At 41.1% G+C, this 16910-nt stretch overlaps 2 protein-coding genes across 6 annotated transcripts; both read right to left on the bottom strand.

Annotated features, from left to right (window-relative positions):
* Positions 1–830: 830 nt before the first annotated feature.
* Positions 831–5999, bottom strand: c5h19orf47 (chromosome 5 C19orf47 homolog). The gene is made up of 8 exons (XM_070906158.1): positions 5981–5999; positions 4764–4851; positions 4311–4425; positions 4000–4081; positions 2792–2917; positions 2507–2656; positions 1502–1575; positions 831–1400 (listed from the first exon to the last, which is right to left on the bottom strand). The coding sequence occupies exons 1-8, from the start codon at positions 5997–5999 to the stop codon at positions 831–833; spliced, it is 1224 nt and encodes a 407-aa protein (XP_070762259.1).
* Positions 6000–7151: 1152 nt separating this feature from the next.
* On the bottom strand, positions 7152–16392 carry fosb (FBJ murine osteosarcoma viral oncogene homolog B). Of its 5 annotated transcripts, none has more exons than XM_070905217.1 (6): positions 16136–16392; positions 15501–15688; positions 13328–13711; positions 12761–12868; positions 11983–12321; positions 7152–11822 (listed from the first exon to the last, which is right to left on the bottom strand). In XM_070905217.1, exons 1-6 carry the CDS (start codon positions 16197–16199, stop codon positions 11757–11759), a joined length of 1149 nt encoding a protein of 382 aa, XP_070761318.1. In that variant the 5' UTR covers positions 16200–16392; the 3' UTR covers positions 7152–11756. The 5 variants fall into 5 exon arrangements, with proteins under 5 accessions (XP_070761318.1, XP_070761319.1, XP_070761316.1 ...); XM_070905218.1 differs by having other exon boundaries at positions 7152–10877; XM_070905215.1 differs by having other exon boundaries at positions 7152–12321; positions 15501–15740.
* Positions 16393–16910: the final 518 nt, after the last annotated feature.

Raw genomic sequence — 16910 nt, 5'->3', positions numbered from 1 at the left:
GTGCTTTTTCTTGGTTCAAGTGTTCAGAGGTCATTCTGTGTAACCCTTTGATTTTAGTTTTTCACTCACAGAAATTAAAAACACTTTTACACATTTTCTACTTTCAAGACATGATAGAGAAGGTCATTTTGAGGTGGTGAAGGTAACAAGAAATAGAAAAATTTAACCCTCACCTCATGGCTAGTCTTACGTCAGACTGTTTTTAACTGACGAGTGGAAAAAAAAACCCATCTGCACCTTTTACATCACACTTGTTTTTGATGAAGAAATAATTAACTTTCAGGCAAATCAACAAAATGACCACATAATTCAACTTGGAGGAACATTTTTTACTACTCAACTGTATTCATTCAGGAGGACTCTCAAAAAAGGGGAAGTTTAGGCAGCAGCATCCTTATATGTGGAGTTACAGGGTAAAAGTAAAACCACCGTTACAGCAGTCTGGTTGATGTCATGCTCATGCCTTAAGCTCACAAATATAGTTAAATATATATTTAAATGGCAGATATGACTGAGATGTGATAAATAGCTTCCTGGTTGAGCAACAATACACTGAGAACTTTCAGTCCTCAAATTAAAAGCTTGGACACTAAACAAAGGTGATTTTCTGATGGCAGCACAACTAAAGTGTAAAAAAAACCAAACATTTATTTTTATCTAAGAGTATCCCTAAAGCCACAGTGCAGCATTAAAACCGTCCATACACTCAGGCTGAACAAGAAAAATACTGCAGTCCTGCATGTTGTCAGGTTAAATGCAAAAAGGTGGTGATAAAAATCCTTTAAAAGGACATATAGAAAGAGTCTGAATATTGTTTAGGGATTTATGTGTTAGGTTCTCTTGCTGCCCAGTCTCTTAAAAACACTGATAGCCCTAACGTCCATCTGGGCACCCAAAGACTCTCCTCCTCCTGCTGCTCCTGCTGCTCCTGCTGCTCCTACAGCTAAGGCCCCGGTGCTACTGCTAACCTTGGGGCTTGCTATGGTTAGTCTCTCCTGGGCTTTGGGCCTGGTGCTGGTCACCCTGTTGTCCTGTGTGTCAGCAGGTGCGGGCGACACAGCCATGCTCGGGTGCGTGGCAGGGAGCTTGCCCAGTCTCTGAAGCACACTAATCTTAGGAGGGGGGAGGCCATTGGGGGAAGAAGAGGAGGTGGGAGTGTCAGAGGGAGGTAGTTTGAATTTGCCTCCCAGGCGCCGCAGGGTGGTCGGGGCTGGTTTTGTGGCTGGCTCTTTCTTCTGGGAGGGAGGGGGTCTCTTGAGGACGCCAGCATACTGAAGGACAGAGCCTTCTCCGTCACTGTCATCCTCGTCATCTACATCCATGTTTCCTGCCGTTTTCCCCGGCCTCGGCCTGTGTTCCTCTTCCGCCCCTCTGTCCAGACGACTGAACACACCGGTCGGCTGCCAAACACGAGCATTATGAGCACAGAACTTATCTTTATGCCCGCATCCAATACAATGCAATACAAAGTGAGCCATCATGATATACTGACAAGTCTCACCTTGTTATTGCTTGTTGTTGTGTCTGCCTTTGATTCAGCCCCAAGTCTTGCAAACACAGAGGTGCGTTTCAAACCTTTTCAAAGAGTAGAGAAACAGGCAATTAGAACGCTTTACACAAATCATTTTGACAGCATGACTTTGATAGGTTTGGTTCATGTTTTGATAACTCACTAGCGATGGACAAATAATCAGCTACAAAATAAACAAAAATTCCTGATCATACCAGAAGAAAGAAACTGAAGAAAACCTTATCGCTTCTGTTGTGCTGACCTGTAGTATTCTAAGACTAAACTGATGAGAGTGCTGCAGTGTGCAACAGTCTCTTACTTTAACATTTAAGATGTTTTTAAAGGTTTTATTAAAATAGGCTCCACATGTATCTAAAGCAGCTGTTACCAGCTCTACTAGTTCAGATTTACGCTTATTGAAGATCACAAGTCAAAAGAATTATTTATTTCCAAGAGATAACATAAAATGTATCATTTATGTTGCCAAAGCTTTAGTTTTACAGCTTTTGGAATGATTTTGTAACAGTCATGGAATAAATGAACTTTGTAGGGGTATCAGACATCTGTATTTTATTATTGTAAATACTCTATTTATTGCTAACATTTGACATTGGCGTTGTATTACGTCCATGCATGTACTATGTGAGAAATATGACAAGAAAACCTGGCAGAGAGCAAGTTAGGGCTCTAAATGTTTTCTTTCTTAAAATAAATATGAATGAATATCAGAAGTTTACTCTTTTCAGAGACAGAGCCCACTGGAAAAAAGTGATGTGACAAAGGTAGAAACAAGAACAGTTTTGACAGAGGGATTAAGTGTTGGTGCAGTGGGAAGTATTAGTAAAGACAAGGGATTAAATTATGGCAGGCTCTGTTTATCAGCCCTGAGTTACCCGATTCAGTTTTAGTATGAAAGAATTTTTAGTACTGATTAGCCGTGGCGAGCAACAGCATTATTTGAGCGTGATGTCGGCGAGGCCACTGGGTCAGGCCTACCTTTCTTGGCCTGCTGGGCCAGGATGCGACGTGTACGAGGCGTGGTGCCTTTGGGCATGTTGATGATGTACTTGCCTTCCATCTCAGCTGTCACACGTCGGCGCTTCACTGCGGGCAAACCGTTCCCCTCATCAGCTGGCTGACTTACAACTGACAAACAAAGTGGTGGGTACATGAGGATTAAACAGAGGTAAAAAAAAAAAAAAAAGAAGACAGGACTCATGGCTCCAGAAGGACAGGAAATATGGGATTGATGGGGTAAAAGGAACTTTTCATGATATCTACCTGCTTTGCTACTCTTGTTCGCTTGCATGTTGGACACTGTGACAGACAGGCGGTTGTCAGGTCGGCGGGCTGGAGTGGGCGGTGGGGAATCATGGCTCAAAGCGTTGGCAATCATACGAGTGGCAGCTGAGAAGAAGAAGAAAAAAAAGACAGAAAAGTAGTTGTGAGCTTGTTTCCTATAGGAGCTCTTCATGTTCTGTCCCTAAGATGAGATCAGAGGACAGCTGGGCTTCACAGTTGTCTTCTGAACTACGTGAAGATCTTTCTAGACAAGCGATAATTAAAGGTGTGCATAAAAGAACATGCTGTGAAGAACTAAAGGAGGTCTTGTACAACTTGGCACTGGGGCCAACAAACTAAGAGATGCAGTTTGTTCTGGTAACATTAGATTAGTGTGATTTACTTTATCTCCCAAAGGAAACAAAATTTAAAATGCTCTATTACCTGACTTAACAAATACAGCTAGTAAAAATGTGTAGCTTTAGCCACTTTTAGGCTGTCTCTCAAAATAAAAACAGGAATAAATCTCTCTCTTACTCCGCCCACTCAGTTAGCTTGACACTGTTCCTTGCTGATAGAGCTGTAGGTTTTCAATAGAAGTGATGACTTCTTCTTATAAATAGCAAGTTTTAAAATGACTGACTGAACCCTCCTCGGGTTTTAAGCTATTGAGCGGGTATCAAAAAGGTGTTGGTGCCTGCCTGATTTGATTTTCTCTGATATCTTTTACAGTTTTTCTTCTTCAGAGAATACTAGTTCATCATTAATAAGCAGCAACACAAATGTTCAGTTTAGAGTGTGATAAGACAAATTAGTCACAGGCGTAGCAAGAGGAAGCATTACATACTGATTTTTTTTACCCACCCCTAAAGTTAACTTTTATTCTCTACACTCTAATCCTATGACATGTATGAAATGTCAGCTTCTTTGACTGTTGATTCACATTGCTTCTGGCTGGGCTGATGTGTAGGTCACATGGTTGTCTCACTACAATAAAGCAAAGTAGTATGTCGGGTGAAATTAGTAGAAGGAACACACAGGAAATGAGAAGGTTTCCCAAAAAAAGTTTAAAAGAAAGAAAAAGAATCATTCACCATGGATCATTCTGTTGTGACCCTAAACTTCAATTTGAAAATAAATCCCTATAACTCATGACAATGGTTTAGTGATGTTCGATGTAGAAAAGTAAAATGTAGATAGATACTTACGAGTATTGGCAGTTCTTCTGAGCTCAGCTTTAATACTGGTCTGTCCTGAGGAGATGGCCTCTGTGGCCATTTTGCACATGTCCTGAAGAGGGAACACACATTACAGCGGTTACGTAAGCTCACAGTCTAATGTGAGTCACTGACCAGACAGCAGCGACTTTGAAAGACATCCATTCTCCATGACTGCATTCACAGTAATAGCGGATATATTCCAGTGGTATTTTGTTTGTACGTGTTTGCACCACTGACGATACATCGTCCATTTTCAACGTTTCATTACTTCAGAACATGAAACTTATGTCTGATCTCACCTGCCTGTAGACCTGCTTGGCATGTTTAAGAATGGCGATGATGTCACCAATGACTGTAATGCCGAGGTCCATCATGATGTCTTTACTGAGGTCCATCAGCATGTTCTTGTGAATTCTGCAGTGATATGAACAAAAAACAAACAAACAGAAAACACTGTAGTTTGGTTCCCTCAAAGAAAGACAATGTGCATTGTTGCCCATTAGTTCACAGTGACCTATTACAAACAAACCAAAAATTGTAAACATTAAAATCACTTGGACTGACAGCGAAATGATTCACTGGACAGTTTCAGTTCCATGAAAGTTGCCATAATTACCACATGAACCACACAAATTTAGTTTTTGAATTCATAAAATCTCACATGATAACAAATTTTTTTTAGTTATTGTAACGCTTTGTATTCTCACCACAAACGAACAGCACCAGCCTATGAAAAAGGGGCATTAGGTTACCTGTTGTCCACAAAGGAGACTGCATAAGTGACTGCGAGGCCGGCTGGGATCCCAGCATCCTTGAAAAACTGAATCCACTCTGAGGTGGCTTAAGAAAAAGAACAGACCATTAGAAATCATACAACAGGAAGGATTTCAAGAACACTCAACCACTGACATGTTTGAAATCAATTTAATCAAATATAAAACCTCTTTGCTTTTGTTGATGAATCTCTCAAATCTTTTTAAGATTAATCAATTCACAGATAAGCATATACAGTATCAAAAAATACCTATCACAATCCCAAAACCATTGTCTGATGATCATCTAATCAATTAATGGTTTCCACACTATTTGTGACCATAGTAACAGTAAATTAGCCTCTTCAAAGCAAACAAAATAAAGTTATACAGTTGATGATTCTTCTCAGTAATACTGTAGATTATAGTAGGAGAGGGGCCTGGCACTTAACGCCAGTGGGAGACATAAACCTGAGGAGACAGCAGCATGCTGAGGTCAAAGACATGCTGCTGACCATGGCCAGCTGGAGGTTATTTTTAACACCAATTACAAAACGTCTTTTGGTTGGAGTAACAGATACAGAGTGAAGGGTGTACAACAGCTGCCAGAACAATAGCTCTGTCCCACATGCTCTGACTGTTACTGATGAACTCATAGCTGCACAGAGACGAAACTCACACAGTGGCTAAAATCTCATTTGGCACTTAGGCGCCTGAACAAGACAGAGCCACAAATGATACCCAAACGTGTTCTATTACAAAGGTATTGTAAAATTACAAAGCTAGCTTTAACGGGGTGTGAAACTGAATTCCAAATCTGATACAGATTCAATGCTGGTTAGCTCATGTTAGCATAAGACGATGACCTAGCCAGCTTAACCAACTCACAGATTAAAATAGCCAACAAGTCAGTGCACAGTTCTCGTTGACGTCTGTTTTAATCAATGAAAGTGAAATCACACATTTAAGGAAGCAACGCAAGTCCGCTAACAGATTTGGCTTAGCATTCGGCATTAGCATTGTCTTAGCGGCAGCTACAGCCATGAATTAAAAGGCGGTATCGGCCATCTGCGACATCCACTATGAATAAAACCGGTTGTAAAAACTCTGGACAGTATTCCAAATTAATGCAGTGACCAAGTCTAATATACAGTTAAATACCCACATATTTTAATTGCTGCTAAGTGGTAACGCTAGATAGGCCTTTCAGCTCTCACCTGTTGTCACGGACGCCATGTTTACAACAAATGTATGGTGGTGACGTCAGCTACATCCGGACAGCTCGCGCTGCTCCCGTGACGCAACTTCCCCCAGAAACCACACTTAGTCCTGAGAAATGTTGTTCATGGACGCTAGAGAGCAACATAGACTGCAAACTCACACGAAACACCCTGAGCAGGCAGTCATGATCACTTTTATGATGACTTGTTTGAAAGTATCCGCTCCTCGACGTCACCATTTAAATCTGCAGTTCACTTTTTAGCAAACAGTTGCCTATTTGCACATCCAGCAGATACAGAGCAACATTCATTTGGAGTCATGCTTCTGGCCACCTGATGAATGTAAGTCCAATATTCACTTTCCTTTTTAGCTCTGTTTTTGTCCCCACCAAGCCCTGAGTATATGAAATATCTGGTTTGTTAGCTGCTATTTCAGCAAACGTTAGCTGCTAACTTTGTCTGTGTGCTGTTTGTTGTTGGGCAGGTAGCTTACAGTTCGCTGAAAACGACACTATGGAAGCCGGGCCTATAACCAAAACAATGAGTTAAAAGACGCTTTAAAGCTCTGTAGAGCACAAGGGAACGAGTTCATCACAATGACGCATCATAGGATCCATTGTTGAAATAAAAAAAATGATTAAAGCCAGTATAGATATATAAATGGTGTGTTTTTGTAAGTGTGCTCTTCTTTATGATTAATTTATTGTATTACTATACTTTTTATACATAGCCTATACATATTTTAAGCCTTGCCAATTGATCTTTCGCCTATTGTTGGCTTGGGAATATTTTGTTATGCTATTTTCTGTCTTGATTGTGCAGTTTGAAATTTGCATATAAATTGGCTCTGCAGAGCTTTTAATACTGACCTTAGTCTAACATTCTGGAGAATTGTGATAGGCATTTTCAATATTTTCTGACATTTTATGGACTTACAGATTAATCAAGTAAATAATAAGCAGATTAAAACATAATGAAAATAATCATTGGTTGCAGTCCTAAAAAACATACATACATACAAACATACATAAATACAATTGCTTTTCTGTTCCATACCCACTTCCTCAGTCTCAACTCAAATAACAGAGATGTTAACTGACTTTTTTTTTCATTTGTACATTTGCAATTAAATCATGCATAGGTCAACTATTTAAAAGCGAGAGACATGTACCTTTATAATATGTTGTTTATTTAAGTGATTTCTTCACAATTTGGAAATGAATGGCATTTGGTCAAACCACCATTAAAGGAGACAGCTCACCCAGCTTTTGCAGTCTGGAAACCGAGAAAACAGCGTTATCATGTAAACCTTTATAGGACAGCAAAAGGGGCCAGAAGCTGAAATATAGACACAGAAGGTCAGAGCAGGGACTGCAAAAGCGACATGGCAAGTTTGTCATACACTTTGGTCCTCTTCAAGAGTAAAAGCAAATGGAAATGTTATAAAAATAAGTAAACAGTATTTTATAATGATGAGCAGAAAACTATGTTATGTTGAATTATATGCATTGAAAAAATAGACTAGTTTGATACCAGAGCACCTTCATGAGCTAGTTATGCGCCCTAAATGACAATGACACATCTAGAACAAAGTTTCTTTGGACCTTTCACTGCTGTAACCTCAAAATGTATCAATCATATATCCTCTGTTTCCAAATGTGACAAAATTGCAACCTTTGCTCCCAGAAAAAGAAATACAGAGTAAATTGTTAGAAAAAAACTGATGAAACATTGATGAAAGGAATGTATTAGAAAAGAAGCATTGTTTTTTTGAAGTGGAGGAACCTCTCTAAACATCATCAATAAATGAAAAAAAGAGATTTTTTAGATATATTGTAACACAATTTCTTCATAAAGATTTTCTCCAACCTAAATGTTACGATAAGTATTACTCATAACTTTTAATATTGTAAAAAAAATTGATAGTTAAAGCAATACATCATCACACTTGACATATAGTAGCAGTCAGTTTGAGCACTGCATGATTTGCTACATTATGTTTATCCAAGAGGATAATAAGTATTGCATTTCATACCAGGAAAAATATGAAATCAGAGCGTATATGGGACTTGTGGAAAAATAGAAATACATAGCAACATTCACCTCATCATAGAAAAATAGGAAAGCTCTTGTTCAGTTAACGCTAACGTAGCCATTTTACAGTACAGGTAGGTGCAGGCAGTTTCTCTGTCTTATAACTGGTCGCTAAATATTTCTCCATTTCCTTCTATGTCACCTTTTCCAATTCATTAGCAAACCATTTGTGATTGTAACCTTACAGAAAAAAAAAGATATTTAAAGCAAATTCAGACAACTTCAATTAATTCCAAGGCAAAGACATTAGATGAAAGAATGAGTCTAATATGTTGTGTGGTGATCAGGGGCTTAAGAGTGGAGTGCAGGTACAGTACAATGGCCCTCTGAGATCTGTTCATCACACTTAAAGATGTAGCAGGCAATTGATATTAAACTATGATGAAATCATAGAGTGATTACTGGGCTCTCAGAGCTTCAGCTGCTGGGAATTCACTGTGTTATTGGCTTCTATTCTGAATAAAACATCCCAATGAGACAAGCAGTTTGCTCATTTGTCTGGAGCCTCAGCAACAGCAATGTGTAACCTTCCACCATACAATGTGAAACTGCCTCGTCATTATAGCATACTATAAGTAGCACCACAAAAACCTATATACATGAGAACTATTGAATATGTTTTATGCTTATTCTCACACCAGAACATATTCTCATCACATTTGCATTTGGAGAGAAATCAAAAGGCATCTCCAACACCTGTACAAACACAGTCCTTATTCAACATTTAAAAAATGAGGTCTGCCCATTTTCTGACCACCAAGAGCCACATTTGACTAAAACTTTATATCATTAATCTAGCCATTGCTTTGAATAAACATGTTTATTTATTGAAAATAAAGCTTCTTATCCAACAAATACAATCGCAATAATTTTTTAAATCTCAATTAGACAACACATTTGCTTAGTACAAGAATGGATAAACTTTAACATGATAATGTTCATATTAAAGCTAAAACTGTTATCCTTCAAACACACATTTCAGTTTGGAAATAACAATGTTATTGAGTGATATGTTTATATTGGACAGAAATGCATACTGGGTACGAAATACTTTGTCCTCAAATGAAACAGTTTAGTCATTAGTTGTTGCAGTCTGAACACTTTTAATATGTGTATTGACATTAAATCACACCATTTATTTTCCTCATTTTGCATCTGCTATAGATCAAGTGGCATTAAGGTGTCAGTAGCATTGGGACAGACCTCACAGAGAAAAAACAAACAAACAAAACAAAGGCGTTACCACAACCTTCTAACATCATAATTATAAACATACATTTAATGTAACTTTGATAGTGCTTTATATTGTTTATAAAACATAAATACACATTGATAGAGGCAGTGACATCGTGCTTCATGTTGAGGGACAGGGCAGTACTTTAAATTTATTATAGTTTTTTTTTCCTTTAGAAAAATATTCATTTTAAAACTAAACCTCAGTAACATTTTATCTTGTTCTTCATTGACAAAAATATCCCATTTAGATCTGCAGACATTCATACTTTACAATCATGGTACATACACTTATATATACATGTTACCTGTATATATGTATATGCATATAGACTTATAATTAGATTTTTTTTTGTAGTGCACAACATGCCTCCAAAGTTGCCAAATGAAAATACAATAAAATAATGAAACAATTGTTACAATGCAATAATAATAGTAACAGTTATAAGGAAATCTCCCAATTAAAGAAAAAAAAACGAAACATTGAAAAAAACAAGAAACGGCAACAGTACAAATGAAAGCAGAGGTCAATGCAAAACAATCAAACACACAAACAAACATAGACATTAAAATATATAACAATTCTCACTCAAACATACAGGAAAAACAAATTGTACAAATTCACAGGCAAAGAAAGGACGCTCACTCCACAACATCAGCCCACGTTCTCCCCTTTTGTTTCCAGGTCTTGCTTTGTGCTCACTCGCCACATCAACCTCAATAAAGAAAGAAATAAACGGGCCAGGTGCCTCAGAGTGGACGCACTCACAATAAAACGCACCCCCACCTCGTCTCCGCTGAGAGAACAGGGGAGGTACAGAGACCACTGAGCCCAATGTTTTAGAGGTTGTCTGAATCACTACAAAAAAAACGTCTCTCCTCTAAATAAAGGCATCGGTTCACATCTGATTGATTCTGAGCAAAACACGGAGCTGGTGCGCTGCAACAAAACGTCTGTATCTTCAGTTCAGAGACTTCAAAGCGATGGTGTGAATATGCGCATGTAGGCCCAGGGTGATGAGGCTCTGTGGTATGGAGGTGTTTTTACTGAGGTCACCCTTCCACACAGTTGGCAAGAGCAGGATTTTTTTTCTCTCTCTTTTTTTTTTTTTGCTTTGTTTTTAACATTTGGCTCTTTCTTTGTTTTCAACTTTTGGTTCCAAAAATCAATGGTTAGGATGGGAGTCATCCTCTTTATCCATCACCTCTCCATCTGAGTCTGTCCAGCTTGTTTGCACTTCCTTCCTGCTAAACCTCTCTCCATCCTCACTTTTAACCTCACAACATAAGATGCGTCTAATCACTGTGTGAACAATGAAAAATGGCTCAGCAGAAGACAGTGGCATCCGTCTTGCATTTTGCGGTCATCAATTATGCGTCTATGTGCGTGTGTCAAAGTATTTAGCTGCTGTTCACTGTAAGGATCCGCTTTGAGCGATGCGCTCCAAGAAAAAGGTTGCGTCCATGTCCTTGTATGAGAGGGTGCAAAAGGGCGTATTAGTTGGGCCGTCATTCACTCAAGGTCCCAAGGGCTGGAGGGGGTCTTCGGGCTCTCAGGGGACGACGACTTCAGAGAGAGGGAGAAACACAGAGACAGAAGAGGAGAAACAGAGATGGGCAGAGATGGGTTGCATGGCAGGTAGGTAGACGGCAGAAGAATTTTTAAAAAACGAGAGAAGAAAGCACAAGATTTAGTGGAGGCTGTGACACTCAGATCCCCAACTTGCCAAGTCCAAGCAGCAAATGAAGAAGCAGAGGGAAGTCGAGCAGATGAAGGGTTAGAGGTGAGCGAGAAATCAGCTGTCTGTTTCCCACAAGAAAAGACCCTGAACAAAGTGTCCATCGTCTCTATTTCAGTTTTGCACAAATACATTCAGCGAGAGGAAGAAGGGAGAAAGTGATGGAAAAGGATGAGAGCAAGGGCACTGGAAAAAGGGGCAACCGACAGAGGGAACAAGGTGGGGGCACTGGTGCTCGTCAGAGTGTAAAGTGAGCTTGTGGTGTCTCACTCAATGTACTGTACATGTTGAAGATTGAAAATATTCATTGTGAATTCATCAGTTAATTCAGAGCACTTAAGATTGGCAACCTGGACTTGATTGTGACTCAGTTTTTATTCACTTGTCTTGTCCAGTTGCAGGTATTCCGATAATACAGAACAAGAAATGATTTATTGTTTGAGCTCAATGTTAGATCTAATGTCATTCATGTGCAAGTATTTGTATGGCTCTTAATTGGAATGCATTTCAGAATATGTAAACTTTAACTCAATCAGAAACAAATGATTGGTTGTTTTTTTTTTTTCTCAATCTGTGAGACTGATACTGTAGGTACTGTGCATGTACTTGCCTCAGCCTCTAATTCCAGCGAGCGTTATGTATGTACGTGTTGATATGTGTGTGCGTGTGTCTGTCGGTCAGTCAGAGTGCCAGCAGCGAAGGCGAGTTCAGGGAATCAGATGACTGCTCGCTACTGCTGTTCCGCTGGTTGGCACTGACCCCGCAGGCTCCCTCTGGGTAGGTGAACACAAATGAAGATGTGTATGAGGTGTTGTAGCTGCCAATGGCCGCATCGTCATGGTTACCACCACCACCACCACTGTCGCTGGCCATAAGACACGGCCCGCCTGGTGCTGGCTCACTCGAGCCATAGAAAGAACTAGAAAACTCTACCTCCTGCATTATCCCTGGCTGAGGCTGCTGCTGGACTTGCTGCTGCTGAACCGGAGGCTGGGACTGTGTGGAGGCCGGATGGGCTGTGTAGGCAGGAGGCAGATAGAAAGAGTCCTCCTTCACAGCCAAGCCCACAATGGAGACAGGAGGTTGTAAGGTCTGGGGCTGGGGCTGGATTGGAGGGAGCTGCGCTGGGCCCTGCTGGGGTTGGTCCTGGTATGGGATCTTACAGTTCGGCTGGTGGGCCACCAGGACAAACTCCAGGCGCTCTTTCTCCTTCTGCAGCTCAGAGATCTCAGCTTCAAGCTCTGCCTTCTCCTCCTCCAGTATGTCCGTCTCCTGTGGGCAGGTACAAAGAATGAAAGAAAGAGGGGAAGGGGGAACAAGACAAAGGTAGGTGAAATGAGGTAGAGGAGGGAAGAAGATGTGCAGCAGAAAGAGAGAGGACAGAATTGTTAGTTACACCAAACCTCTACTTCAGTGTTTGTGGAGGTGGATGTATCCACCCCAGCAGAAATACCTTCCTCACCTGCAGTTGGATATGTAAGGTAGCTTATATAAGAGCCCTTTTAATAAGGCCATAAATACCGTGGGTACAATAGTCTGTCTTAAGGACTATAATTGTCTTCACCACAGCTAAACACCCCATTACCATAATCCTCTCTCTTATACACACATGCACACATTTATTAACACACTCCGCAATGCTATGGGAGGTGACGTAAAGTATGTAATTATGATCATTACTCATTCTGGCAACTAAAACGGCCTAGCTCACCGACTGCAGTCTGTCTGTGAGTTCTCGTCGGCGATTCCTGCATTTGGCGGCAGCCAGTTTATTTCTCTCTCGCCGAACACGCCTCTTCTCCTCCTCCTCAGGTGTCAGCTAAGATGAAGAGAAAACAATTAAACGGATTAGGATAAAAGTTTTGTCTTTGTTCTTGAAAATGTATATTGTCCAAGCAGCAGTGGTGGGCACACTGGATGGGCATCAGGGTGACCAAACCTAATACCTTAAGAACAAATTTGCCCTTTTCTGAAGAAAACTTACAACATTTTCCTCATACAGTGACAGTATCTTCTATCTGGCTTGTGCCCTCCCACATAGTCCTGACCTACTCTGCCCCTATTTCCATGTTTAGCATTTTAGTAATATTGTTTGTGTATATGAGAGGCCTACAGTAGACTGGAAGGTGCCCTTTTTTTGTTCATTTCCCATGTCCCTGAAAGTGTCTGTGCACACCACTGCTTAACAGCACACTACACTGCATGTAAACGATATACCTGCACTGCATATGTGACATGCGAGGGTCAACAAACAAACAGATCAAGCACACACACTTACTAACACACCAACATCTCCATCGTCACTCACAGACTCGTCTCGTGTACGGCGGCTGCGGGTTCTGGACTGGCGGATGGGGCCCGGTGCTGGGCCTTGAGTGTCTGAACTTGGAGGGGTGAACCCAGACCCCACAGAATAACTGGGGCCTGGCATGTCATATGGATCAACCAGTGATACTGGCTGGGTCATGGTTGTGGTGCCGGTGGACCCACTCTGTCCAGAGGCCTGGGAGGAGACGAGGGTCGGCTGTACCATCCACTGCAGGTCCTGACTGGTGGTGATGGCGGTGACAGTGGGCACGAATGAACCGGGCATCTCCCCTCCGACACTGGGCCCTGGCCCGCTACCCACAATGCTCGAGCCAGCTCCCGCTGACACACACTCCTGAGAAGAAGACATGAACTAGAGTTTTACACACCATGTAAAGCCGCTGTAGGTGAGTAAACACATATAGACAAACAGAGGCAGACATACAGGCAGGAACAAGCTTGAAGTGTCATATTAAATAAAATGTATTGTAGACTTCATGCCAGCCTCCAGTTGGCTAAACTTTACCTCTACAACCAAGTGCTGCCATCGAGGATGCATTATTACAAATGCACTGTATTGAAATCTAATCAAGATCCTATTTTTAATTGTAAATACTTCAAATTCTGGTAAAGATACATGGCATGACATAAGAAATATGTAAATGTATTTTTAAAAACTATGAACAATACCCATGCTCCCAATACAATACCCTTCATTTGTAATGTAATGTATAGGCTACATAATGGTTCACGTATAAAAATGGCATTTTAACTTGATATAATAACACTGAATTTAGTGTGATATAGTTTACAGTGCTGGAACAATTAGATATGACTTCGAAAAGTGCGGGGAACAGCGTTTTAGGCTAACCATCTAATAAGAGGAATATATTGGAAAATGACATTTGGAGGTGTAAGAGGAAATACAAAAATTGCAATAGGCTATAAATTCAATGTAAATCTTAAATTCACTAGTTTTTAATCTGTGTTTGTTGCTTTGTCACAGCTTTTTCTATGTATCAGTTGAGGTCTAAACATGCAGAAAGCTCTAATCTGTCGCTTGTCTTGTTTGTTTTATTTTAGACCCGAGGAGGACAGTAGCGGCTTTTATTAATATTCATATAAAAGCGTGTTAAGACACTGGGACAGGCGGCTCTGAAAGCGGCCGCCTCGACCAATCGCTTCTCTCGAAGAGCGTCTCCCCCCTCCTTCTTCCTCCTCCCCCGTCACACCCCCGGTGTTCCCCTTGGCAACGCGACGTAGCGCTCCAAAATAGAACAAGCATTTACGTCACGGCGAGGCCTGTGAGAGGAGAGCGGAGCGCGTGGAAGGAGAGAAGCAGGCTGTGGGGAGAGGCGGAGCTCCGGCGCTGACGTAGGAGAGTTCGAGGACTCTGTCATCCGCTCTGCGGCGTGCTGTAAACCGAGCACGTTGTCAAAACTTGAGGGCCGCTACTGGGGCTACTACTAGCAACAGATGGAGATATATAGATATAGATATAGAATCGGCGATGTACTTAGCGACACTGTTTATATCTGACTGGAATGCAGTACAAACGTATTGTTTTCCTACACGCCCAACTCCATTAGGAACATCACCAGCCTCCAAATAAATTAAAGCATAAGATGTGCCATTAAAAGTCTAGAAGAGTCTGAATCGTGCATACTGTAAAATGTGTAAACTACAATTTCAGTGCTTTGTATATGTCTGCTATTTTTCTTTTATATGATTAGATACGTTCATGCAGATCACATGTAGGATTAGGCCACATGCCCATATCCTAATATAATAGCAAATATTATAAATGTTATGCTGTTTTGCCTATTGCTTATGACATAGCCTACATATGGGGTGGTAAACCACCACATACAAAACATAGCCTATAGGTCTACATTGTAAATTTAACAATATGCAAAGTTTATCCGGTAACATGTTGCACATGTCCTATTTAGCCTACAGACCCACATACAGTTAAGTAAGCACAGGTCCATCAGTGCACTTAGGGCCATAAGTCAGACCTATTGCATTCATGAATAAATACACATCTGTAAAAAATGCCGTTTTTGAATAAAACGATTTTCATTCTTAGTGTGACTCTAACATAGGCTACATGCATACTTTCGCCTTAATAGTCTCTAACTTACCTGCGGACCACTGGTGGTCGGCGGGCTCCCGAAGGAGTCCACGGAGGAAAGGTACTGGGACTCTATGGATGGAGACGAGCTTCCACGGGATCCGCTGTCTGGGTCGCCGGGGAACCCTTGGTACATCTCCCCGGAGGGACCGAGAGAGAACGCGACACCTGCAGTTGCCGGAGAGAGCGCGATGTCACCTGCAGCGACAGGCAGCGGCACGCACAAGATTAGGCTACTAAAGGAGGGGTGCTGTCAGGAGAGAATGACTGATGTTATAGGCAGTGTAGTTAACCAAACCCATCTGATTAATTTGATAATGGCTTTAACGGAGTATTCTCTGGTAAAAGTTGGATAAGCCCACCACCAGCGAGGCGAATTACTTCTGTCTGCATAAATGCATTGATCATTGAAGAAACACCCCACAATTACCAGCAGAGCGTTTGATACATAACGACATGTCTAGTTATTGTGTGAAAGCAATATCAACAGGGAAAGATGTCTGTAAGCATCTCATATTAAGCAGACTGACGGGCAGCGGTGGACAGATGTGTCCGACCTACACTCTGTAGCGCTAAAGCAAACATTTATTTCCAACACTTCTTTTTGTAGCCTATATCGTCCTCATAAAGTCAACATTGACCTACCGTTGCTGATCTTTTTGTTATTCCCCGTTGAGATGCTCTTGGTTTCTTTCCAAAAAAGTTGCATGAAGAAGCTTAATCCAGTTCCCCGCGTTAAGGAGGAAAGTGTCCCAATTCAATCTGTTAAGAAGTCCTCTCGTTTGGCTTTAAATCCTCGCCGCGCTCTGCTGTATCCGCTCGTCAAATATGCGATTATAGATCCATAAAGTCCGTGGTACGCCGGAGGACGCTTGCTTGTATTACGGTGCACAGTAGCAGATCTTGTCTTATGAATGAAGCCATCTCGTCGAGTACAAGCAAGGCATTTCTAGCGTCTAAGCCACGCCTCGGAGTTCCGCTGACGTACATGCCCATATTTGTGCTTTGGTGTTGTGTTTGGTATCCTTGGTGACGTTGAGGGAATCCCTCTCCCACTGAAATGGACCAGAAGCTCACCTCGCCGACGGATAATAATAGACATTTTTTTATACTATCACAGGCACGAGATATTTCTCACCGTCTGACGATTTCTGAGAGGAAATTTTAAGAAACTTCAGAGTGATAAATATGGAAAGTATCTATTTAGGACTATCTATGCGTCTATCTAGATTGGAACATTGTTTTGATCGTGTCTACGTCAAGAGAAGACATTATAATATTCCTATAATGTCCACGCTATCTATAGGCATTTGGGGAGTATTGTTGTGTTCATTTAGGTGAAATCAACGGCACATACAGCCTATGGACTTCAGCATGGTGTTTAGTTATCATAGGCTAGATAAACAGAAGACACGATATT

This window comes from Enoplosus armatus, chromosome 5, assembly GCF_043641665.1.
Source record: "Enoplosus armatus isolate fEnoArm2 chromosome 5, fEnoArm2.hap1, whole genome shotgun sequence".
Classification (NCBI taxonomy): Eukaryota; Metazoa; Chordata; class Actinopteri; order Centrarchiformes; family Enoplosidae; genus Enoplosus; species Enoplosus armatus.
This window is presented reverse-complemented; position numbering and strand designations above follow the sequence as displayed.